The following is a 23,060-nucleotide window of genomic DNA, read 5'->3' on the forward strand; positions in this document are numbered from 1 at the left end:
AAGTTTCATTAGTAAAACTATAATAAATAAAAACTGACATATTAAACACATTGGGAAAAGAAACAATATGTCCTGTATTATAATAGTGCTTTGAACATGGTCCTTTCACAATGACAGTATTACTGTATAACACAGCGGTCATGTGTGTGCTCCTCCTGGTGGCTGCTCTGTGCTACTGCAGCCTTCTCTTCAGGACACATGTCCCGGTCCAGAATCTGCTGAAGGATATCTTTGCTCTCACTCTGTGGCAGGTTGTAGAAGAAATACTGAGGCGCCATCTCAATGAATCTAAGGAGGAAAAACAATTTTGACAATATGATAGAATTATATATAAAACAGTTTTCATACAATAATAAGTTAACAAATTGGGTGTTATTTCATTGCTAATGAGCTGCCCAGGGATAGACTAACTAAAAAGTAACCAAATAAGAAACTAAAACTTGAACTGCAAACCAAAGAGATTCTGGGAAACATCAGATCATTTGAGCTGTTGGCATAGCAATTAACAACATAAAACAACTTAAATGATGAAAAATCCTCAAAATGTTGCCTGTAACAGCAGCTGAAACCAATGAATACTGAACTACAAAAAGTTAAAGACAATTGAAGTAGCAATAATATGAAACAAAGTATTCATGGTTCAAACTATAGTGTTAAAACAAAGCCTGTCTCAATGTTTATAAATTGATGGGTGTGACATATTCCTGATTCTTGTGTCACACCCATAGACTGTATATATAAATGGGCATAGCTAACCTGATGGCCTCCTCCTTTCAAATAGGAAGTGAGCATGCGGGCACTTTGTTTCCAGTTGACTTCACACTGAAAAATTATTGCTCCTCTCTCTGTAATTTCATTTTGGTTCAAATTTTCATCTTAACCAGCTCTACACCATCCTGTTGGTTTTATTTCATTTGACCATAATTAAATTCTTATTCCTAAAATGAACCTGGCTCCAAATTTACCTCTAACTGCTACCCTCATGAGCATAACCTAACTGGAGTATATCGTCTATAGTCACTCCCCAATGCCATTAAAAATAAAGATACATAGCAAAACCTAGAATTTTTGTTATGTGAATGTGTAGACTGAGAGCACTTCCTCTTCTCTCTTTGTGACTTAAGACTAAGCTCCATATTGTCAAACATGTGTGATGTGTAATCCTCTATCCCAGCAGCTGATACAGTGGGCAGGGATTATCAAACCTTCTGTGCTACCACTATTAAAACTACCGCAGTACACTAGGATTTCCTTCCTTGGTCCAAATGTCTTTCTGATTACTATTAAATCTCCTAAAACATCAAGTCAAATTCCACCCTCGTAAATGCTTTTATCCTTAGATTTCTTGTTTCTTAGTACAAAAAACAGCGTGATTAATATAGACGGCCTTCAATTTGTAATGGAGGTAGCGTAAATTCAGACTTAACTTCAATCCAGTCTACCTCACCACTTCTCCAGAGTTTACCTGCTCCCCAGCCTTCAACACACCACTCCAAATACTCCTCCTTGCTGCTCACGACATCTCCTCCTCATCCAATTAGTGCCCACTCTGCCCAATTTAAAGCCCCATCAGAGGTGCACGTCGGCTTAGGTTTGTGCCATGTCCCATCTCCTCCCATGCACCCCCTCATCATCTCATCTTCCCCTTCACTCTCCTCATCCTCTCATTGTCCCCTTCACACTCCTCCACTTCACCTGTACCACCTCCAGTGTCCAGCCCCCGGAGTGAAGACATCTTCTAAACGTCATCTAATCTGCCATGCCCTTCATTGCTATGTTTTCTGCCAAATATAACTCATTCAATAAAGCTACTAATACTTTACGTAACACTCAATAAAGCTACTAATACTTTCTCTTTGTGTTTGTCTGAGTCTCTTTGGGTTGAAATAACATCATGAGTAATGTGTATAGTCAGCCTTGAATTTGTATTTACGTATCTATGGCTGTGCAGTCAGTCGTCGGTAATATGGAAATTGAACAGGATAGACAACCTTCATATGAAACTGTGGAAAAACAACAATTATACAAAATGGACTCTGAGCTTTAAGTCAAGTTATAATGTTGTTACCTCCTCAAAAACATACCTAGAGTTGTGTTTTGTTTTATTCACACATGCTTGAGTAATCCTAGTTTATTAGTCTGTCTACATCTCCAAATGCTCCAAATGCTCTCTTCTACCTTGTGATGTCATAAAGCAGTAGTTTTCAAGTGAACAGCTATCTTTTACCTTTTGTTCAGTAGACACTGGAAATTACAGGGCTGAAATCATCCAATTTAGAAGAAATCTGCTTAAATATACATGGTTTGTGTGTTAAACATGTGAATGAAACAAAGCAGAACTCCAGTTATGCTTAGGATGAGGAAACAACATTATAAGAGAGATCAGAAAACAGCATACCGCTAATAAGGGGCTTTTAAGAGGAGCAGTGTACTCACTCGTGTGGTTTAATTTGCGTGACTGTGCGGAGGCAGTTGTCCTCAGAGAAGGAGTGCTCGTGGAACAGTACCCACTCAGGGAGGCCTGGTCTGGTGCTTTTGGGGCCGTAGCAGGAGGCAGGGTGGATCTGAGCCACGTGTTTGTGAGTGAGGATCAGGTAGTTTCCACAACCGTCCACGTCACGGGCCACCTGGGGGTCAGAGGTCAGATGAAGAGTCTAGACAGGTATCAGGCACTGGCCAGAATCAAGAATAATCCTGTGTAGTAGATTACCATGACTACAACTTTACTACAAGACTTAAATTCAGCGTTTAAATCTGTATGTGACTACTTTTGACCACATAATATTTAATTATATATGACCAAAATATTTCACTAGTCTCAAAACATTTCTGATTGGTTAAAAAATAATTTATCTTACAAATTCCCAATGGGGTGAGAAAAATATTATTACTCCACAGGCAAATAATTTGGCTTGATAGCATAAGTTATGCTTTGTAACAATATTCCATGTCTAACAATTAAAATGAGCTTAACTATTTTAGCAACCAATGCTGTCAGGCTCTTTGGCCAACTTCAACTTCATTCTACTAAACTCTCCAAACACAGAATGGATTTTAACAAAACGTTCCAACATGAAGACAGAAGTGTGTTTTCACAAATTATCCAACAAAAACTATTGTAATTATGACTAGTTAAACCCAATTAGTTTAGTCATTTTAAAAAAATAGTGCAGTGATCAAGTTTTAAGCAATTGGCATAGTAATGATAGATACTTTATTGATCCCAAAGGAATTTCAGTTTTCAGTTCAGCAGCAACAAAGAAACAAACAAAGCAACAAAGAAAATATATCATTAAGCCATAGAGTTTTCTGACCTGCATGAAGAAGCCAGCCAGCAGAGCTCTTTTTATATTCATGGTGTTGTTTCTTGAACCGAACGCAGGCAGTGACACAGGCAGCTCAATCCTCTTTAGAGTCTCTATGAGTTCAGAACAGAGGACCTCAGCTATCAGTAATGCACTATGGTCAAGGTAGTTCTCCTGACACCACTTCTCCATATTACAATCTGAGAAGAAAGACAAAATACATATAAAATGTCGATCAGCTTTTTGGAGGCCATTTTGTGTTTGTTTCCTCCGCTCACATGGGTCCTGCTGGCTCTGGGTGAAGGCCTTGTAGATGTTGATGAGGGTGAAGTGGTCTCCTTCTGGGTGCTGAAACTTCATGTGGCACTGAGCAGCTTCTGGCTTCAAGTCTTTAGTGGGGACGACAAAACAAGTGGGTGCTGGGAAAAAATGAGAAAGGTGAATATTAAATGAATTCATTAACTGTCACACTAGGTCTTGTTTTAACAAATTTAAGTCATTTTGAACAAATTGTTTTATTTCAATCACACAGGTTTAACACAGTAACCCTGCACCTTTAGGCTTCTCTTGAACAGAAAACACTCTGTTCCACCTTGTGATGTCATGTGGTAATACATGAAGTGCTCCACTGTGTTTTTAAACTTCATACACCTTCACTGGAATCATTCAGATAATTTCAGACCTGAAATTGCCAATCTCTACTGAACTCTACTGAGTAAAAGGAGTTGTTAACTTGAAAACTACCAAATCATGACATCACAAGGTGGAAGAGAACATTTTGAGCTTTGGAGATATAGACAGACTAATAACAGAGTAACTATAAGAGTAACTCAAACATGTATGAATGAAACAAAACACAACTCCACGTATGTTTTTGAGGAGGTAACATCACTATAATATGTCTTAAATTTCACAAGAATCAATCTAGTTTAATATAAGACACATCTTTAATAAACTATTATGAATAAAGTCTATGTAAAGTATGTAGTTATATAGTTACCTGTTACCATGGCAGCGATGATGACCACCTCGCTCACACAGTCGAACTCACAGGAGGCCAGCAGCGTCTTGGCGAGCTGAGGCTCCAGAGGCAGCTCTGACATGATGATCCCCACCTCCGACAGGTTGCCATGGTTATCCAGAGCGGCCAGGTAGTCCAGCTCCTCCAGGGCCTGCATCAGACTGCTGGGGTCTGTGACAACAAGCCATCAGTGGTATTTTACGGTATGAGAGTATGAGAGAGATGCACAACACCAGAATGCACAATTTTTGTTTTTTTCTTTTTTATCTTTTTGTATTCTAAGGCTTTTTATTTACTCTCTTACTCTCGTCTTAATGTGACTGTACATCACTTTGGAAACTGTCATGTTTATATGTTATATAAATAATGTAGAGTGCATTGGATATTACAACAGGCTCCACAATTTACATGTCCCAATGGAGATGTGCTTTGCTTGAAATGTACCACAATATAGCATTAAACTTGTATATCTCCATGGAAGCAAGTCAGAGATGCCACCAGGCCAAGTTACAGATGCGATTTGTGAAGGAATTAAGAGAATATCCTTTTTTATTTTTGGGTTCAGGATTAAGCACAGAATGTGGGATATTTTGGTTTGTGTATTTGATGTGACAATCCAAATATCTGACCCACTGAGGCCTCCCCTGCAAAAAGGCCCCTGCAGATTAGCATGTGTTTAATCCCCTTGATCATCCCCACATCTGGCATGTATCACTATGTTAAATTAAAGCTCTTTCATCACACAAACAAATGAGATTCTACAGTGCATTTTGTGATAAACATGTTTACACCAGACACAATCCATCTCTCACTTCTCCTCTGCAGTGCTTATAATAACAGCTAATGGGAGTGTATCAGAGTGAGTCTGTGTTTGTGGAGGGGGTGAATAAACCAGGAAACAAAGCCCAGGAAGCAGGTCAGTGCTCAGAACAGGAGCTGTCAGATCGGCTGTGCCACGCTTCACCGCTCGACAATAACAAAAGTTCTGTTCATTTTATCAACGGGATGGGACCCAGAGAGAGCCAAAAGAACAAACCAAATGTTCCAAAAGAGAGGATGACCCTGACAGCTGGGGCAATGGGGTATTCAATTCAGATGTAGTTCAAGTATTGTCATGACGATACTTTTAAACTTGATGTCGATGCTGAGTAAAAGGATCGAAACTGAAGTCAGTACCAGTTTCAAAGTCACAATAATAAAGAACAGAATACAATTTTCAACACAAAATAATTATAGTTTGCTTAAAGGTAACATTTCTAGTGTAGGGTCGGCCACATGCTTATCTGCATGGAGAGGCGAGAGAGAGATTCACAGAAGGAATTATTGTATTTTTGAGAAATAGAAACACCTATAATTAATAAATGCTAGATGGAAATGTTTAATGCCATATCATGCAGCATTCCCAACATCTCCATGGAGACAAGTAGGTAGTGGACCTTCCACCAGAAAAGTTGAACAGTGCACTTTTAATACTTTCAATTACTGTGTGGTCTAGGTATTTTAAGGTAAACCTTTTTTTTAATTTTATTGACAAGTCCAATCTAAAACTTTTTAAGGAAAGGTCCAGCATAGTCATATTTACATTTTTTGTTCCCAGTATCAATACTTGTTCAGTATCAACATTTAGTTTTAGTATTGATTTTTGAACAATCCTAACTTGAACCATAATTTTTACTATCTATTTTTATCATTTTTAACTAATGTTGAAAGAACTTTCTGTTCAAGAGAAGACTAACTAGTTTCACTGTATTAATTTTAGAGTTTTATGTTTATTAAGTTTGATCTCATTTGGAATCCACTTTATTCATATCAACATTAGTTAAGTCTAAGACCAAATATTAAAAAATCAGTAATCAATGATGATCTAATCTTGAACATGTATTTCACCATTGCAAGTATACAAGTTTTGTGTCTTATTTTAGCAGGATTTCAATTTCAGGAAGGATGAATCAAAAGTTAGATAATGTTACATGACATGTTAAAAATGTTTCTGTATTTCTTGTTTCAGCTGAACCAAACAAAAGAAATTACTACTACAGTTACGGGCCAAATATTGTAAAATGATTGAAAAACAGAGCACACAGCTGAGGCAAGCCACTATTAAATCCTGATCTGCCCAGGGCTCAAGAGGCTTATATCGGAGTGTGTTAAAACGTGTCACAAATTTCCCAGACTGTAATTTGTTTTCTTTTATAGCTCTCACCAGGGCGGTCAATGAAGTCACAGTGGCCCAGACCAGCTATTTCCATCCTCTTTAAGAAAAGCACTGTAGACGTGATGTTGGCCTCCACTATAAGAGGCCGAGTCTCTGCAGGAAGCTGCCTCTCCTCTGGGTACAGACAGAAGCACTTGCCTGTGGAAAGAACAGACTTATTGAGAAAGGAAGTTTATAGATAATGTTGTTAACGTAAGAGATTGGTTCACCGGCATTACCTGTGGGTCCTGCCAGCTGCTGTCTGCTTGTGGCCTGGCCTGTGCTGATAGGCTGGATGAGAATGGAGTTTGTTCTTATTCTGGGATTGTATACCTGAAATAGAAAGAGATTTAAAATTATGTAATGTGGCTATATGTTTTTTAGTGTGCATATGAAAGGCTAACTTTACCAAACTTTACAAAAAGGTATAGAAGCAATAGGGTCAAGCGGTAACAGAGGGAAACAGGGGTAGATTTTTTACATTCAAATAGCTCTTATTCAGAAACTAGAGGGACTATTGAAATAAGTAAAGTATCAGAATGTAGGAAAGAGTTAACACTCCAACAGGGTAAAGTTAAACCTGTGATATTCTTTCAAGTTGTTGACAAAAAATTTTAAAACTCATGTCGGTAACGGAGGGAATGAAATATGCAGCACTTTTTGGGCAATAAATACAAACAGCGATAACTAGAGGTTCTCACTTACATATCCTTAACAAACTGGTTTGAATATTTGCTTCATATAGTTTTCTACCATATGGTACAAGATTAGGTTGAAAAACCTCTTACTTTTTGAGTAATGAGATTTTTTATTAAGAAAGGTCATGGTAATGGAGGGAAAAGTAACGGAGGGAAAATTGTGTAAGCAAGTAGAAGGTGCATGATTTTGCAAAATTTGTCAGCTTTTTTCTTCCGAATACTTTAATATTACTTCAAAATGAAAGGTAACTATTTCTATAAAATATGTCAGTCCTTCCAAGCTATTTTTATTTTTATAATTTTAAATCCATTTTTTTTTTTTTATTAAATATTTATATCTATGTGACCAATTTTTCACAAATAACAATGGCCAAAACACACAGATTGGATATTATCTAATGGTGGAAACTACTATTTGCACATTTGCAAAGTGTATAGGATAATTTCTTCAAAAACAAAAAAACAATTTCTTACTGTTGTCTAGTTTTCCCACCCAGGCTCAAATGTGGTGGACTGTTTATTCACTCTCAAATACAACCCTAACAGATACTACTTTTCCATAGACTTACATATCTCCTCTCCAGTCCAGTATCGATGACAAATCTGATGGAGTGGATGGCCCAGAAGAAGTCCTCGTTGGGACTGGAGGTGAGGAAGACTCTCCTCCTCCTCGGGCTCTGTCCCTCGGTGCAGTCCTGCAGGCTCCCGGGTGCTCCTGGGTGTACAGATACAGGTAGTAGCTCTCCCAGACCAGAGGGTAAGCTGTCCGCCTCATGAGTTAGGATCTCATGGGCCAAATTGATCTCCTGAAATGATACAACAGGTAAGTTTAGAAATGATAATGATTATGATTATGATTATTATTATGAATACAAACTATGCATGTCTATCTTTTTTTTTTTTCAATGAGCTTAAAAAACGTCACATTTGAGAGCGTGCTGTTACCTGTGTAGTGACTAGAAACACAAGCACGTCCCCCTCCTCTTCAGAGTGGTGGATCTCCAGGACCAGTTTGAGAGCAGAGCAGAAGTAGCCCTCCTGTGCACTGCTGTGGACCACCTCTCCCACTTCCTGGTTCTGCAGCCGGATGTGCGTCACTGCAGCGGAGGTGAAGTGTGTTAGCTGTTTGGATGCTGGATCCGTGGCAGTGAGGACCACCACCCTGAGCTCGGGTCTCTGCAGACATATGTCCTTGAGCAAACCCAGGAGGACATCTGTGGACACTGTCCTCTGATGAGCCTGGTCCACCACCACCACAGCATAGTGCTCCAGCAGAGGGTCAGACATCATCTCTCTCAGCAGGACATCATCTGTGCAGTATCTGTGGACACAAACCAAGGCTTTTTAATGACAAGTAAACATAACACATAATATATTTCTATAAACGGACAAAAGCATCTTCTTTATGTCAGTTCATTTTAACAATTTGTGATAACATGTACAAACTGTTGTCAAGTTTTTCAGTGTTTATAACTACTGAAATCTGAACTTAAACCAAGCAGAGGTGGGCAACTGTTTATCTGCATATTTATTAAAATGTACACAAATTGATTTTTTATGAATAGAAATGTTCTGTGAAATACCCACAACACCCAGTACAGTAGTAGCCAAATACTACTTTTTAGAACTGCATTCTGGAAAATTTATCTTTTCTTAATAAAATGTTGCACTTCACTATTACATGAATGCTGGTACTTATACACACTACTACAACTTTCTGCATCTTCACTCATCTCTAATCGTCAAATTGCTGGTTGTGAGTGATGAGCCAAAGAGTTTTCTGCAATGGAAACTTCCCCCATTCCCCCAATATTATGAATATGAAGTACAAAAATACTAGTAAGCCTTGTGTTATATCTGGCTGTGGTTATAATTATCATAAAGATGCACAAATTATATTTTTTCTGATACTGTGGTGGCCCAGCATTAAAGTAGTTCTTAATTTGTTTCATAATTAACCCAAAGGATGACCAGAGGTAGCTACAGTTTGAGAAACATTGGGCGATGCTACAAGATGTTACTTACACTTTTGTCGTCTATTCAGAAAGAAGAATACAAACCCTTGACATTTAGACTTTATCTTTCTCATAGACGCATTAACAGTATCATAAATCTATTCTCTCCAGCTCCGGATCTATTAGTGTAATTTACTCTGATAATTAGTATGAGAGAGGATTCTGGGGGCTGCCTGTTTGCCTTATCAGCCTCCTTCAGCGTTTGGGGCTCCATTGTTCCCAGGCTGAGTTGTGGAGAGCACCCAAAGGAGAGGGGGTGACATATGGGTGTGCGAAGGACAGCTGTGAGGACAGCCACTGAAAAGAGGGGGCCAGCCGGGGTCTTTTGTTGTCTCCAATAGTGAAAGGGCACGAGGATTTAGCATGTGTGACGGTGCAGAATTTGGGTTTCTCAGCAACACAGTGGAAAGAATCAAAGAGGTATAAAGAGTAGAAACAGTTTGTCAAAAAATAAAGGTGGAGCTAATATTTGTCTACAATGAAAAAGAAAGGAAAATGTGTAAAAAGTGCCAAAATATGCAACAACGTATCAGGTATTTTCAGGAATTTACAAATAAGACTTTGTAAAGGGAAAAAACAACAACAATGTGATGTTTTTAACTATGCTGAAATTCTACAAAATTGTATCCTGCAGATGTACAAACATTTTACAAAAAAAATTCTAAAAAAAGTTTTTAAAAAAGTACAATATAACAGCTACTTTCAGGAATTCAAATTAAACTACATTGTAATGGGAAACAATAACAAGACCAATGTGATATTTTAAACTATACTGCAATTCTACTGAAATAGTCTGAAATATATTGTGCAATTGTACTCAAAGTTTACAAAAAAAATTCTAAAACACAATATATCAGCTATTTTCAGATTTAGGGGCACTGTAATGGGAAACAATAACAACAATGTAGTGTTTTAAACTATGCTGTAATCCTACTGAAACTTCTACTAAATTATATCTTCAATTGTACAAAGATTTTGCAAAAAAAAATCGTTATTCTAATCTAAAAAACTCTTAAGAAAACAAACAAAAAAAGTAATTTCCCTTGTGGATCAGTAAATTTTGTCTTTATTGAAGACACTTGACTCTAGTTACATCACTTCCTAGTTACACAATCAACTCTTTTACCTCAAAACTGTGTCGTTGGCGTAGCATGTCTCCATAGGAATGCTGTATCCGACCTCGTGCCCAATGTTGACGTCCATTTCGTCTGCCACCCGTAACGCCAAATCCACTGCTTGCTGCGCGTGGATCTGTGTGCACACTACCATCCCATTTGTGTATTGCTCCGAGAGGCAAAACTCAGCGCACCATTGTGGAATCTGAACACAAAACATAAAAATAAGTTTGCAACATTTTGATGCATGCTAAAAATGATGTAAATTGCACTTACTTGAGAGCTTCGTCCAGTCCTGGCACAACCACTCAGCCACACAAACTGTTCCTTTGCCAAAACGTCCATAAATTCATTCTTAACTTTCCACACTGCCAATTCCTTCCTCTCCTCCAGCATCTTATAAAACCTTGAAGAATACGGCAATCCATCAAACAGGTTAAGCTCGAGGATGTCATCACACGCTTTCTCCACTTCTCCCAGGCTTTCTGAATCCAAGTCAAACTCCTCTTCAGCCTCTTGGTCCATTGTTAGCTGGATTTAAGAGTCCAGACTTGTACAAACATGGAAAAGAATGAGGACTGGTGAGTTGAAGTTTGGAAGTGCCCTGCTCGTGGTGAACTGTGCGGCCAAATGAGAAGGGCTCAGCAGGCGGCCAGCCCAGTGTAGTCATGTGGTCTGTAATCCCAAAGAGGAGTGCCCGGAGTCAGCAGATGATACACACACTCATGTTGGGTTTGCATACTTCATGGGGACATCACATTGACTTGCATTCACTTCCTGGAGACTGAGCCAAATGTTAGCCAAACTTATTACTACTACTCTTGGATGCATTGTGTAACTTTTCTGGTTAGGGGTTCGTCACCTTCTTGTTTCGATGAATACGTCGTGCTCTGCTTCGAATGTTCCACAGTATGACATTAAACAGATCTCAATTGCAGGTGGGCTCAAAAATACCTAGAAAACAGGCATTCTGACTGTGAGCGGGGTCATCTCTCCACAGATCTGACCTGTAACTTGGTCTGGTTTGGTCTTCACAATGAGAAAAAGTTTTAATACCTGTGAAACATTCAAAACAAAGCAAGAGAAAAGCAGGTGACAGACCCTCCACAACACACAACACGTTTAAAGTGCATATGACAAGTTTTCATGTTTTGTAATTATGGCTTGGTTTGGTGGGTACTACCTGTGGTGAATATTTGTCATAGTTTTAAATCATTTCAGTGTCAGTTTGTGGGGAAACAAAATTAAAAAGAAAAGCACAAAAGTATAGGAAGTAGCGCTGGCAGAATCTAAAAACAGAATCTCTCTACCAATGTCATCAACACATAAACTTTCATCCAAAACACAGGCAATTTACACACAAGGAAGCCACTTTTCTGGTTTAAACCTTCATTTAACAAAGTAAAGTTGATACATTTTATTATATATATTTTATTATTAGTCTAATATAACTATTGTGCAATTAAGACAAGTTTTGATGGTGGTTAATATGATGGTTACTATAGGAAACAGTTATAGAATTATCTTTGTCACATCTACTGTCCAACCAGGAAGTAAAATTATGAACTTGACCAAAATTTTAAAAAGGAAACATTTGTCAAGATTATTTGTAAAACTTTAAATGTAACTATAACGATATTTTAGTGAAATTACTAGTCAAACTTGTCTACTATATATGCACTTTAACCTAAACCCGCACCTTCACCTATTTTAACTCATATCTGAACTTTAAACCATGTTAATCTAATAATAACAATTTCTCATCACGTTAACCTAACTTTCATCATTGGAAAATAAGCAGTTCAACCTGATCTTAAAGTATACAGATTTTAGTCCCCACAGTGTGATAAATGCCCATACACACACACACACAATAGTGCACACACCCACGAGGACAAAGAAAACTGGCTCCGAACACAGACTGGAACACGAACTACTGGTTCATTATAAAGACATTGTGTTCTGTATTCGTGGCATACACTATAGAGTCTGATTTGGTTTTATGTGACAACTTCCAAGCATTATGTTTAAAACTATTATGCACATTATTAGCTAACTATGAAGCATAGCCAATGTTTGGCTGTGTGGTTTTAAATGTGTGGTTTTACTGTTTAGAAATGCCCTTTAATTACATATTTACTCATGTGCAACAGTGGTGGAAAGTAACTCCAGTAGTTGCTCCAGTATCTGTGTTTCTGCTTACATAACACAATTGAGTACTTCTTAAACCACTGATGTGCAATGAAGCTGGTTATTGTCTCATACTTATTATACATTATTTTATGAATGAAAACTTGGATAAAAACAAAGTTAGTGCAGCTATGCATAATTGTGTGGGTGAATATTTGGATAGCATCTGCTGGTGAAATGGTAGAATTACTATCGTGATTTGTTAATGCTCTTTTTGTCTGCATGATGACGTATGTGAGTAGCTTGGAATGGGTCACAGTATGGTATTAAACAAAACTATCTCCATAGAAACAAGCAGGAGATCCCACAAGACCAAGATACTGGTCAGATCTGTGTAAAGGATGCCCCGCTGGTTGTATGTGTGCATGTACTTTGAGCAATAAAACACCTATAATTGAATGAATGGTAGATGGATAAGTTTAATGCCACACTGTGAAACATTTCAGACAAAGTAATATAATCTGCATGGAGAGAAGCAGGTGACGGACCAAAAAGGTTACCCAGTGTACCTGAGCTGCTTGCTGAGTGAAGATTCCCTGTAATGACCAAAATTCCCCTACAGGTGGCGTTGTATAACTGTGGCATTTCCATGAGAGAGGATGCGTTTTGACACCAACATCAGCTCAAACTAAGCCCTCTGATTTGTGCATTTAAGAAAAAAAGAGAGATAGTCGGACATTTAGAAAGGATCATTTACAATATGTTTGATCATGATGTTACAGTTACACACGAGGGATTTCATGATAACATTTAACACTTGTACAGTATGTTTCTCACCACAGGGTTGTAGTGTACAGAGTGAGAAGTAAAACAGTCCTTCGGCAAAACAGTTAAGTTACAGGGAAATCGCAAACTTGAAATACAACATGAGTATTGCAGTCAACAAAAACAGGAAATGGACAGCTCATGGCACTTAAATTATCCTCTTGGCTCACACAGAGGGTTAAACATGAGACAGTTAACATAGCCAGCGGACGGGCAAGTATTTGGTGTTGCTGTAAAACTCTGAAAACCCAAGTGATTATGTTAAATCCACAGCTTCTGCAAATATCCAGCAACCGGTGGACAGTACAACAGAAATCCACAAAGAAAAAAGACAAAGTATGAAAGTACAAAGTAGTCAAATATTGATCAAGGCTTTGAAATAAGAGACCCAGTGTTGCGGATAACAATGTCTGAAACAGTTCTGTGTCTGTTAACATGTTTTACAGCTGTGTTAATAGCAAACATAGACAACAGATTCAGTCATTGCAGTACAAATGTGTGTGTCAGTCCACAATAGGTCTCAAGAGTGCTATGACTAGAAATACCGGAGCTGTCTATATCACTACATTTAACAGAACTTCATCGTAGCACAGAGCAGCTTTTCTTTATCATGAGGCAGCAGAGTTCACCTTCACGATAGTGTAACGTTAGGATGAAAGTGGCGTGAGCGTGAGTGTTGGTGGTGGTTGGGGGGCCGATGGTGCAGACTGGCCACAGTGAATGAATAATGCACCAAATTGCAAAGAGACTAATGCATTGTTATTATTATTAAAGAACATGTACAGTATTTGGGACACATAGCACCTCTGTCACTTTAACACCTGTCATACAGACCAGGAGTTTCCATATTTTTTATATTGAGACCCCAAAATAACTCCAACACAGGACCCCAGCAGCAAACTTCACCTCTCATGTAATTTCAAGTAGAAATCTGGTTCAATTGTAGTATTTGAGTTATTACATATTTTACAAATTCATTCTATTTTAAATTAAATACAGTGTTATTGTTTCTTCAAGTCATCTCACAACCCATAGCCTTGACCTAGTGCCTCGCGAAACCCAGTTTGACCCTTTGTTATTGTTATTTTAATCACCAGATGGTAGCAATATTTGAACAGAATACTTTTACACAGTAACAGAATCTGGAGAGCATGAATAAGTCAATACAAAAGTTCAGATTAAGGTTGTGCTGCATTTCCCTTTATGCCTACATCATTATATTTTCACATCATTGCTTATAAAACATCATAAGCAGAGTCACTAAGAAAAAAGTAGAAAACATCAATACTAAAACAAAGGAACAATGTTGCAGTTCAATAATAAATACTTAAATAGTTCATTGGTACCTGAGTGAGGACAGAGCGCCGTACAGAGGCGTAGCACCAAAAGCGGTCAGTCACTCCCCTTTTTGTTTCACTTTCAACATGAAAGCTCTCCTCTTTAGTGTCTTTAGTGCAAACCATAGTCTGTGTGGAAATCAGCGCATCTATATAAAAACGTTCAGGAGTCCGTGTTCTTTGGTGGTCTGTAGGGCAGAGCTGGGACAGGCCTGGAAAACAACACATCAACATGAGAATTACAGTGAGGTATGGCAGTACTAATCAGTACTAATGTCACTGCAAAACTCTACTTTTCTCAAGGTTGTGTAAAACGCTTCTACACTAATCACGGTGAATAATTAAGATTGTATAAGGTCAGTGAGGAATAACTTTGAACCACTGTGAACTAGATCTGTTTTTCATGTTGTTGCAGTAAAAATCAGGTACAATGTCATTAACATTACGATTTAAGCATTTAAGTGTATTTAAGTTAAAGGTGCACTATGTTTTCTGGTGGAGGGTCTACCTACATTTTTTTGTCCATGATGATGTATTTGCTTTGCTTGGGATGGGTCACAGTATGGCATAAAACTTCACTATCTCCATGGAAACACGCAGAAGATGCCCCCAGAACAAGATATCGGTCAGATCTGTGCAAAGGATGACCCGCTGACTATATGTGGGAGCAGGACCATACCTCGCACTCTTCATCTTGTTCTGACATTCTTCTTTTCTACTTCTCTTCTCTTTCTTTCTTTCTTTCAGGTATGGAGGTGATACCAGCCTCAGAGCTGATCACCTCCTCCCTCAGAACCCCCACACTGGCCTTCACCTTGTCTACCATGATCATCGTCTTCATACATAATAGATTCATTCTGTATTCTGAGGTTGTGGCCTTGAATTTGGGATAGTTTTACAAGCTCACCCTTTTTATTTGGGATTTAGAGCTTGCAAACAGACAGATGCTTAAAATAAATATGTTTTTCAGCTTTCAAATGTATTTAGAGTTATTTTACCTTGTCATAATATAGGTACTGTATGTCAATTCATTACTATTTAGTTTTAATGTTTAATACTACAAAATAGGACCCTGCTGCCTTATAATTGCCGTATTAAGTAACAATTTTATTCTGCGCTTTACATAAACCAAGACCTGGTATTTGAATCCTGTTTGCATACATTTCCATAATTTAACACATATCGGAGACAAGTGAAAAACGTATTACCATATTTTTTGTTAATGTCAAAATGGCTCCTTACCTGCTGGGTAGAGGGATGGTGGGGGGAGGTCTGGGCACAGTGGGTATTGGGATGGGCCTGGGCGCAGTGTTGTGGCCTCTGCTGCCCCCTTCAGACAGAGTGTTGAAACGACGGGACATCCTCAGCACGGGGTCTGCAGGAAGGGGCTTCTGAGGGGGGCTGGGCTTCTCGAACTCCTGCACACAAAGACACAGGTAGAAGTTTAGCATGAAAATGACCAAAATAAATGTTAAAACTGTGTCATACTAGCAGTTGCCAGGAAAGAGTCCCGGAATATAAAAACAACTTGGGATAATATCTCTTGAAGCCTATTCATTTTGGGGTAATACAATAAAAAAGAAATCAAATTAGTATACAAATTCAATTACTTCCCTGCTCATCTCAATGGAGATGTTATTACTTTGCCTATTTGTTCCACAGTATGGCTTTCAACGCATCTAGCTCCATTGTGTAATTATCCAAAAGATTCTAATGAAAGTGTATTTGTGAGAGTGTTTTCTGTTTGAGAAAAGAACTCAGCCTAAATATGCAGGATTTGTGTGTTAAACCTGTGTGAATGAAACAAAACACTTACAACTCGGTGTGTTTTTGATGAGGAAACAGTATTATAACAGATCAAAAAATAGCATAATAGGCCGGCCCTTTCAAAACACAAATACCCACCATCAACGCAGTTTCACAGTGTAAGAGTTTCCAGTTGTATGTCGAAGATAACAGTAAGCCTACATTAAGCCAAAATCACTCTTATTATTCACATCTGCATACTAATGTTATACTGATTCAAATATGGCATTCTCTGTTCTCCCTCTGACTTTAATTTAAATACACCACAGCCCAGATCACGTAAATCTTACCTTTAAAAACTGCATGCAAAGTAAACCTGTGTAACCAGAATAATGAGGCATGCCACCTTCATGACTTGTGTTTAATATGGATTAGATGTAAAGGAGTTGTGGAGGTGGGGCACTAGGGGGCACTGTGTTATCGCTGTGGCCTTTCTCGTATAGAGGGAGCGGGGCTGTGACGGGGGTTATCTACATGAGCTTGGGCTGTGTGGTAATCTACACAGAACAGGAGAGGCGTCCAGTCGATCATCAAAGGGGAAAAAAAAAGCAGTTTAAACTCCACTGAATTCAATAAAAGTCCTTACATTTTGTTTATTACTTGCTGATTTATTAATTCCATTTTTAAAGACTTTCACAGTAATAACTCTTGCCATGTGGACTCAGTAAAGGCAATATTGTCAATTTTTATTGATTGTTGCTTTTAATTAAAACAGAACCTTATTGTCAGCGAGTTAAATGAAAACAACTGGACCAACTGATGCAGCTATCTGGTTGGTAGCGAAATGCTGGCCAAAAAAAAAAAAGCCAAGTAAGTCCTGTTGTTTTCATTTAACTGAAAACATCTTATTTCTGAATGTCTCAAAATTTGCATCACTTAAACCAGAACCTTGATAGTTTCTGAAAGTTATGTTATTAGCTTAGCTTGGGCCAATAAGGCACTTCACTTAATTTGAGTCCAGGGTCAGTAGGAGCCGGAAGAACTCCTATTTGGAGCTTCCTATTTGGAACGCGGCGTCCAGCGCGTTAGCTATGTCCATTTATATATATAGTCTATGTAACATATTTTGAATATCTAGAATAAATTGTGACTCAGAATATACTGTACTAGCCACTGATGCTGCTAAATGACTTTTGATATTTGCTATATTCCTTTAAATAATCATGGGTGAGTAGTTAAAGGTCCTATATTAGTGTTTGGTTCACACATTGACACATGTTTGAGTAACCCTTTATTATTAGTCTGTCTACATTTCCAAAGCTCAAAATGCTCTGTTTAACTTTTATTCAGTCGAGATTGGCAATTCCAGATCTGAAATTATCCAAATGATTCTAGTGAAGGTGTATGCAGTTTAAAAACACAGTGGAGCACTTCCTGTATCACCACACAACATCACAAGGTAAAATGGAGTGTTTTCTGTTTGAGAGAAGAACTCAGCCTAAATAAGCAGGGTTTGTGTGATAAACATGTGTGAATGAAACAAAACCAATTCTGGGTATGCTTTTGATGAGGATGTAACATTAAAACCTATAGATCAGAAAACTGCCTAATTACTAACGCTCCAAGAAATTACTCATCTAAGGATATGCAGTGCAAGAAACACATACGCAAATCTGATTAAAAATATCTCCAATCACGAATTTGTACGTTTTGGAGGATAGAAACAAACTGGTATCATTTATTAATGTCAGATACTAGGGACTGGTGCATCTCTACTTCAAATCTTATGAATATGTTTGCCAGTTAATACGCTGTAAAAACATCAGAGTGTATAAACTAAAAGGTCTTGTTTAATAACTTCCTGGAAAATGTCGTACTTTCAAATCCAATGCCACTAAAAGCCAGTACCCTGTTGTACACACAAATGGAAATGGTATCAAATGTCACCAGTTTGACATTTCTATTTGAATGGGCCCAGCGCAGCAAAATATCATGACTGACCAGTAATGCCATATTGACGGAAAGACCTTGAACACATCAATTGTATCATACGTCAATAAATGTGTTTCATCAAGCATATGCGGCAAGTTACAGAATCCAATAGCTTACAAATACAAAGCCAAGTCAAAATAGGCTTGTTAAAAGTATCGAAAATCAGATACAAACAAAAATCGACACAAAAACTAGTACTGATTGAAACTAGATATTAATTTGAGCAAGTATCGATATTAAAAAGAGTCACACCCATGGACCATTATGGAAACAATCTGGACGACTGAGGAATTACACAGATATAAGGCCACATTGTAATATAAAAGAAAATACTCTGATGTTGAAAATCACACTCTTTTGTCTAAATAAAGAGTGTTTTTATCATCATTGTGGTATTAGAATCAGTATTGAGTACCAAGTTTATCCTTTAGTATCAAAATCGAGTTAGAAATTTTAGTATTGTGGTGACAACACTACCAAATGTCAAAATAAACAAGACTAGAAATCAATTCAATAACTGGAAACTAGATCCACACTTAAGTGCTATTAACAAATATTGAGAAAAATGTATGCACCAATACCACAGAAGACATGGGTTTGTTTTTTCAGAAGCCCAAAGGAAAACAAGACAATCCCCACAGCTCTAACTTGGTTCAAAGAAGGAAAGGTTGAGGGTCCAATTCCCAGAAGGATATTGCTTGCAAGTGTGGGGTGATGCGTTCAAGTAGCGTGGAACTCAACTGATCACAGAAATTTGGATAAAAGTGAACATTAATTGGAAGTGACATTGATAACTTTCACATACAGTCAACAAGCCAGCGTTGCGTGAAAATGCTGGTCTCTGGGGGAATCTGTTCAGTAAAGGCTGAGATACAAGTCTGTTTACATTTACATCAACATCTGAAAGTTTTATGAATTGTACACTGGAGATGTCACTTTGGCATGAGACCAGTTGTTAGTTGACCTTAAGATCTAGACTCTGGATATTGTAATACAATTACATGGAGTCAGGAATATTTTTTTGATTCTCACGATAACAATAAGCAGATGTTTATGCGATCCATCAGAAATATGCTAAAATGTGCCCATAAATGTCTTGGTTGAGGTTCAAGTAATGCACAAAAAGAAAAAGGATTGCAAAAATAACCATAAAAGGGCAGGCATCTAACTGTTCCCCATATAAGACTTACTGTGGGTCTTGAATATCAATTTTTTGCAAATGCTAAAATGAGAAGCTCTCTGGCATTTTGGTTTTGTAAAGGTAGCTCATCGGAGGAAAAAGGCTGGAGACCCCTGTGTTAGATAGATATGTTTAATGCCATACAGTGAAACATTCAAGACAAAGCCATAGAATTTGCTGTAGATGGCAGAGCCTTCACCAGAAAAGTTACATAGTATGCCATGTTATAACGTTGCCTCATCAAAAATATATCTGGAGTTCTGTTTCATTCACACATGTTTGAGTAATCCTTTATTATTCGTCTGTCTATATCTCCAAAGCTCAAAATGCTCTGTTCCACCTTGTGATTTTCAAGTTATCAGTTACTTTTTACCTTTAGATCAGTAGAGATTGACAATTCCAGGGCAAAGTCATCCAAATGATTGTAATGAAGGTACAGTGGAGCACTTCCTGTATTACCAAGACATTACAAGGTGTGTTTTCAGTTTGAGAAAAGAACTAAAACAAAATATGCAGATTTTGTGTCTTAAACATGTGTGGATGAAACAAAACAGAACTCCAGGTGTGTGTGTGTTTTTTATGAAGAAACATTATATTATAACATAAATCAGAAAACAGCGTAATATGGGCCCTTTAAAAATCCTTGCCACGTTCCTCTCAGTAGACACTAGATCTTTATCTGATCACACGGAAACTCATAGACAAAGATATAAAGGAGCAGATGCATGGTTGCAGACCCAGGGCCCATGTGCATTGTAATGGCGCTGCTGTCTCACACCGCTGCAGTGTTGAGACATTCGGGGCTGTTCACATGGCTTAATTCAAAATGAAAGATTGGTCTGTCCTTGGTGACTGCAGAGAGATCTATGAGCCCGGGGCCTATAAGCACCTTTCACAAACCCACACAAGGAACTGAAAAATGCATGTGTGTCCGGCCAAAAGCAAAGCCATTTTTCCTGTAAATATGGCATTTTTTGGTGGTATGGTAATGGTCTCAGTCATCTAAGCAGCAACCAACAAACAGAGGAGGATTAGCCACATTTTGTTAAAGGGCCCATATTACACTATTTCCTGACCCATTTTATAATGTTGTTTCCTCAGAGTTGTGTTTTGTTTCATTCACACATGTTTAACACACAAATCCTGCTTATTTAGGCTGAGTTCTTGTCTCAAACAGAAAACACTCTGTTCCACCTTGTGATGTCATGTGATAATACGGGGAGTGCTCCACTGTGTTTTTAAACTCCATACAACTTCACCAGAATCCTTCGGATCACTTCAGCTATGGAACTACCAATCTTTACTGAACTAAAGGTAAAAGCTAGCCGTTAACTTGAAAACTACCACTAAATGACATCACAAGGTAGAACAGTGCATTTTGAGCTTTGGAGATGTAGACAGACTAATAATAAAATAATAAAATAAATAAAAGTGTTACTCAAAGATGTGTGAATGAAACAAAGCACAACTCAAGTATGTTTTAGGTGTTTTAGGTAAGGTAACACCATATAACATGGCTTAAACCTCACAAGAGTCCATTTTGTGTACGGTAATTTAGTACCTTTAACACATACGGGTAAGTATATACACGCTGTGGGTATTGGAAACTTGCGCATTCTCTGGCATGCTAATCAACAGGTGCCATGCTGTTTCGTATACATGTTTGAATATATGAGCTTATCTCTCAGGAATAATGTGATGTAAATGACATGGAGGACGAGCAAACACAGCAGGTTAGCATTCCTAAGTCAAAGCCCCTCAGGATCTGAAGATGGGGTTCCTGTTTGCTACAGTGTGGTGCCCACGTCATAGTTTCTGGATCTCAAATGTTAAAAAAGAGTTCCAGTAAATAGTGGAAAAACATAATTTACACGCAGTGTTGGGAAGGTTACTTTTAAAATGTATTCCCCTACAGATTGCAGATTACATATCCCAAAATGTAGTTTGTAACACAATCCATTAAATTACTTAAGGTGAGTAACGTAATCTGAATACTTTGGATTACTTGATTTGCCGTAGAGAAGCAAAGACTAGGATATCTTCACATGAGACATTTTGTCTGTTAAAAGAAAATAAAAAGCCCAGACTTTAGTTAACCAAATTAAAAATTTATTTATAGAAGAAGAGGAGACACGGTCCGCGCAGCATGGTTTAGTCCTGTTAAATCCTGTTTTAGTCCTGGTTTAGTCTTGGTTTAGACCTGGTTTAGACCTGGTTTTAGTCCTGGTTTCGACCTGCTTTGGTCCTGGTTTAGTCCTGGTTTAATCCTGGCTTAGTCTTGGTTTAGTCTTGGTTTAGACCTAGTTTAGACCTGGTTTTAGACCTGGTTTAAACCAGGTTTAGAACTGGATTTAGAACTGGTTGTAGACCTGGTTTAGACCTGGTTTAGTCCTGGTTTAGCCCAAAATGTGAAAACAGGAACAGACTGCCCTGTAATCCATTTATTTCAACAAAGTAACTGTAATCCAATTACCACTCATGGAAACAGTAACTGTAACTGAATACAGTTACTCATAATTTGTACTCTGATTACGTAACTCTGGTACATGTAATCTGTTACTCCCCAACACTGTTTACATAATTGATTTATTTTGGTATTAAAAACATGCTATCTCTCTGTATCTTTTATTTATTATTATTATTTTTTAAAATATGATTCACTGTTTTTATCTTTACTGTATTATTTGTCTATTGCTCTTTATTGCTCTGTTTTAATATGTGTTCTGTAAAGCATATTTGAGTGCCTTGAAACCCTCTCCATTGTGCCTTGAGCCAGGGTTAAACACAATCAAACACAACTAAACACATTTTTTTCAGTGACATGAGAAATAAAGGAGCTCATTGGTCATCTATCATTTTATACCAAAATGAAATTTCTCTCACCTCTGAGTTTAGTGCTTCGCTCAATGATTCAGCAGAAATCCACAATGTTTTTTGATATTTGTTCCTTTCTTTTTTCCTTATAAACAGCTATTTATTTGTTTTGATACGGACAGACCATGCATGTTCATAACTAGCTAATCCTCCTGTCAATCACGCCTATTTAAACTCACATCAGACTCACATCTTAGGTACACAAGTATTAGAGAAGTGTGTATCCTGGATCCCATCAAATTAATGATTAAAACCCTGCATATTTGTAGCCTGATTCATCAGCCGATTTCACTTTGTAGAAACCGTCTGACCAGCATTAGAATTAATTCGCTCAACGGTAAGCGGGTACTTTTTTTATTTAACCAATCGCTGCTATTTGGTCGTGACGGATGTAATGCGTCACTAACAGGGTTAACTGGTATATTAAGCTTTTCCCAAATCCCATAAGAAGAAGGGCAATAACGTCTTTCCCCCTGATAAAATTCACCGAACATTCTCTTTGTTCTGGCTTTAAATCGGAATCATCGCAAACACAGAATGTATGGCTCTTCGCTGATTGGCTGGTGCCCGGACTCGCACTGTCAGGGTTCTTGCAAACCATCTAGTGCATTCCGATTCCTGACTTAGT

The 23,060-nt window shown here is 37.9% G+C and overlaps 2 protein-coding genes across 2 annotated transcripts in view; both read right to left on the reverse strand.

Moving 5' to 3' along the window:
* Window positions 1-119: 119 nt before the first annotated feature.
* dhx32b (DEAH (Asp-Glu-Ala-His) box polypeptide 32b) lies at window positions 120-10,926 on the reverse strand. Its single transcript, XM_020921342.2, has 11 exons — window positions 10,625-10,926; window positions 10,360-10,553; window positions 8,164-8,539; window positions 7,788-8,024; window positions 6,760-6,853; window positions 6,530-6,679; window positions 4,306-4,497; window positions 3,584-3,724; window positions 3,315-3,505; window positions 2,437-2,627; window positions 120-288 (listed from the first exon to the last, which is right to left on the reverse strand). The coding sequence occupies exons 1-11, from the start codon at window positions 10,871-10,873 to the stop codon at window positions 120-122; spliced, it is 2,184 nt and encodes a 727-aa protein (XP_020777001.2). The 5' UTR covers window positions 10,874-10,926.
* Window positions 10,927-13,811: 2,885 nt separating this feature from the next.
* The window catches only part of adam12b (ADAM metallopeptidase domain 12b), a 130,263-nt gene continuing 121,014 nt past the window's right edge, over window positions 13,812-23,060 (reverse strand). The window contains exons 22-23 of the mRNA XM_055162631.1: window positions 15,883-16,058; window positions 13,812-14,852 (exon numbers count right to left, since the gene is read on the reverse strand). Of these exons, the coding sequence (XP_055018606.1) occupies window positions 14,804-14,852; window positions 15,883-16,058 (225 nt within the window). The 3' untranslated portion in view covers window positions 13,812-14,803. The remainder of the gene's footprint in view (window positions 14,853-15,882; window positions 16,059-23,060) is intronic.

Source organism: Boleophthalmus pectinirostris, unplaced genomic scaffold, assembly GCF_026225935.1.
Source record: "Boleophthalmus pectinirostris isolate CB_2022bp ecotype Guang Dong unplaced genomic scaffold, ASM2622593v1 HiC_scaffold_5, whole genome shotgun sequence".
Lineage (NCBI taxonomy): Eukaryota > Metazoa > Chordata > Actinopteri > Gobiiformes > Gobiidae > Boleophthalmus > Boleophthalmus pectinirostris.

What these genes read in the sequence shown, in the direction of transcription:
- dhx32b (XM_020921342.2), bottom strand. Translation starts at nt 10,873, where the DNA reads ATGGACCAAGAGGCTGAAGAGGAGTTTGACTTGGATTCAGAAAGCCTG. An exon ending in GCAGCTGGCAGGACCCACAG is followed by an intron (nt 6,680 to 6,759) that starts GTAATGCCGGTG and finishes TTCTTTCCACAG; the next exon opens with GCAAGTGCTTCTGTCTGTAC. An exon ending in CATCGCTGCCATGGTAACAG is followed by an intron (nt 3,725 to 4,305) that starts GTAACTATATAA and finishes ATTTTTTCCCAG; the next exon opens with CACCCACTTGTTTTGTCGTC.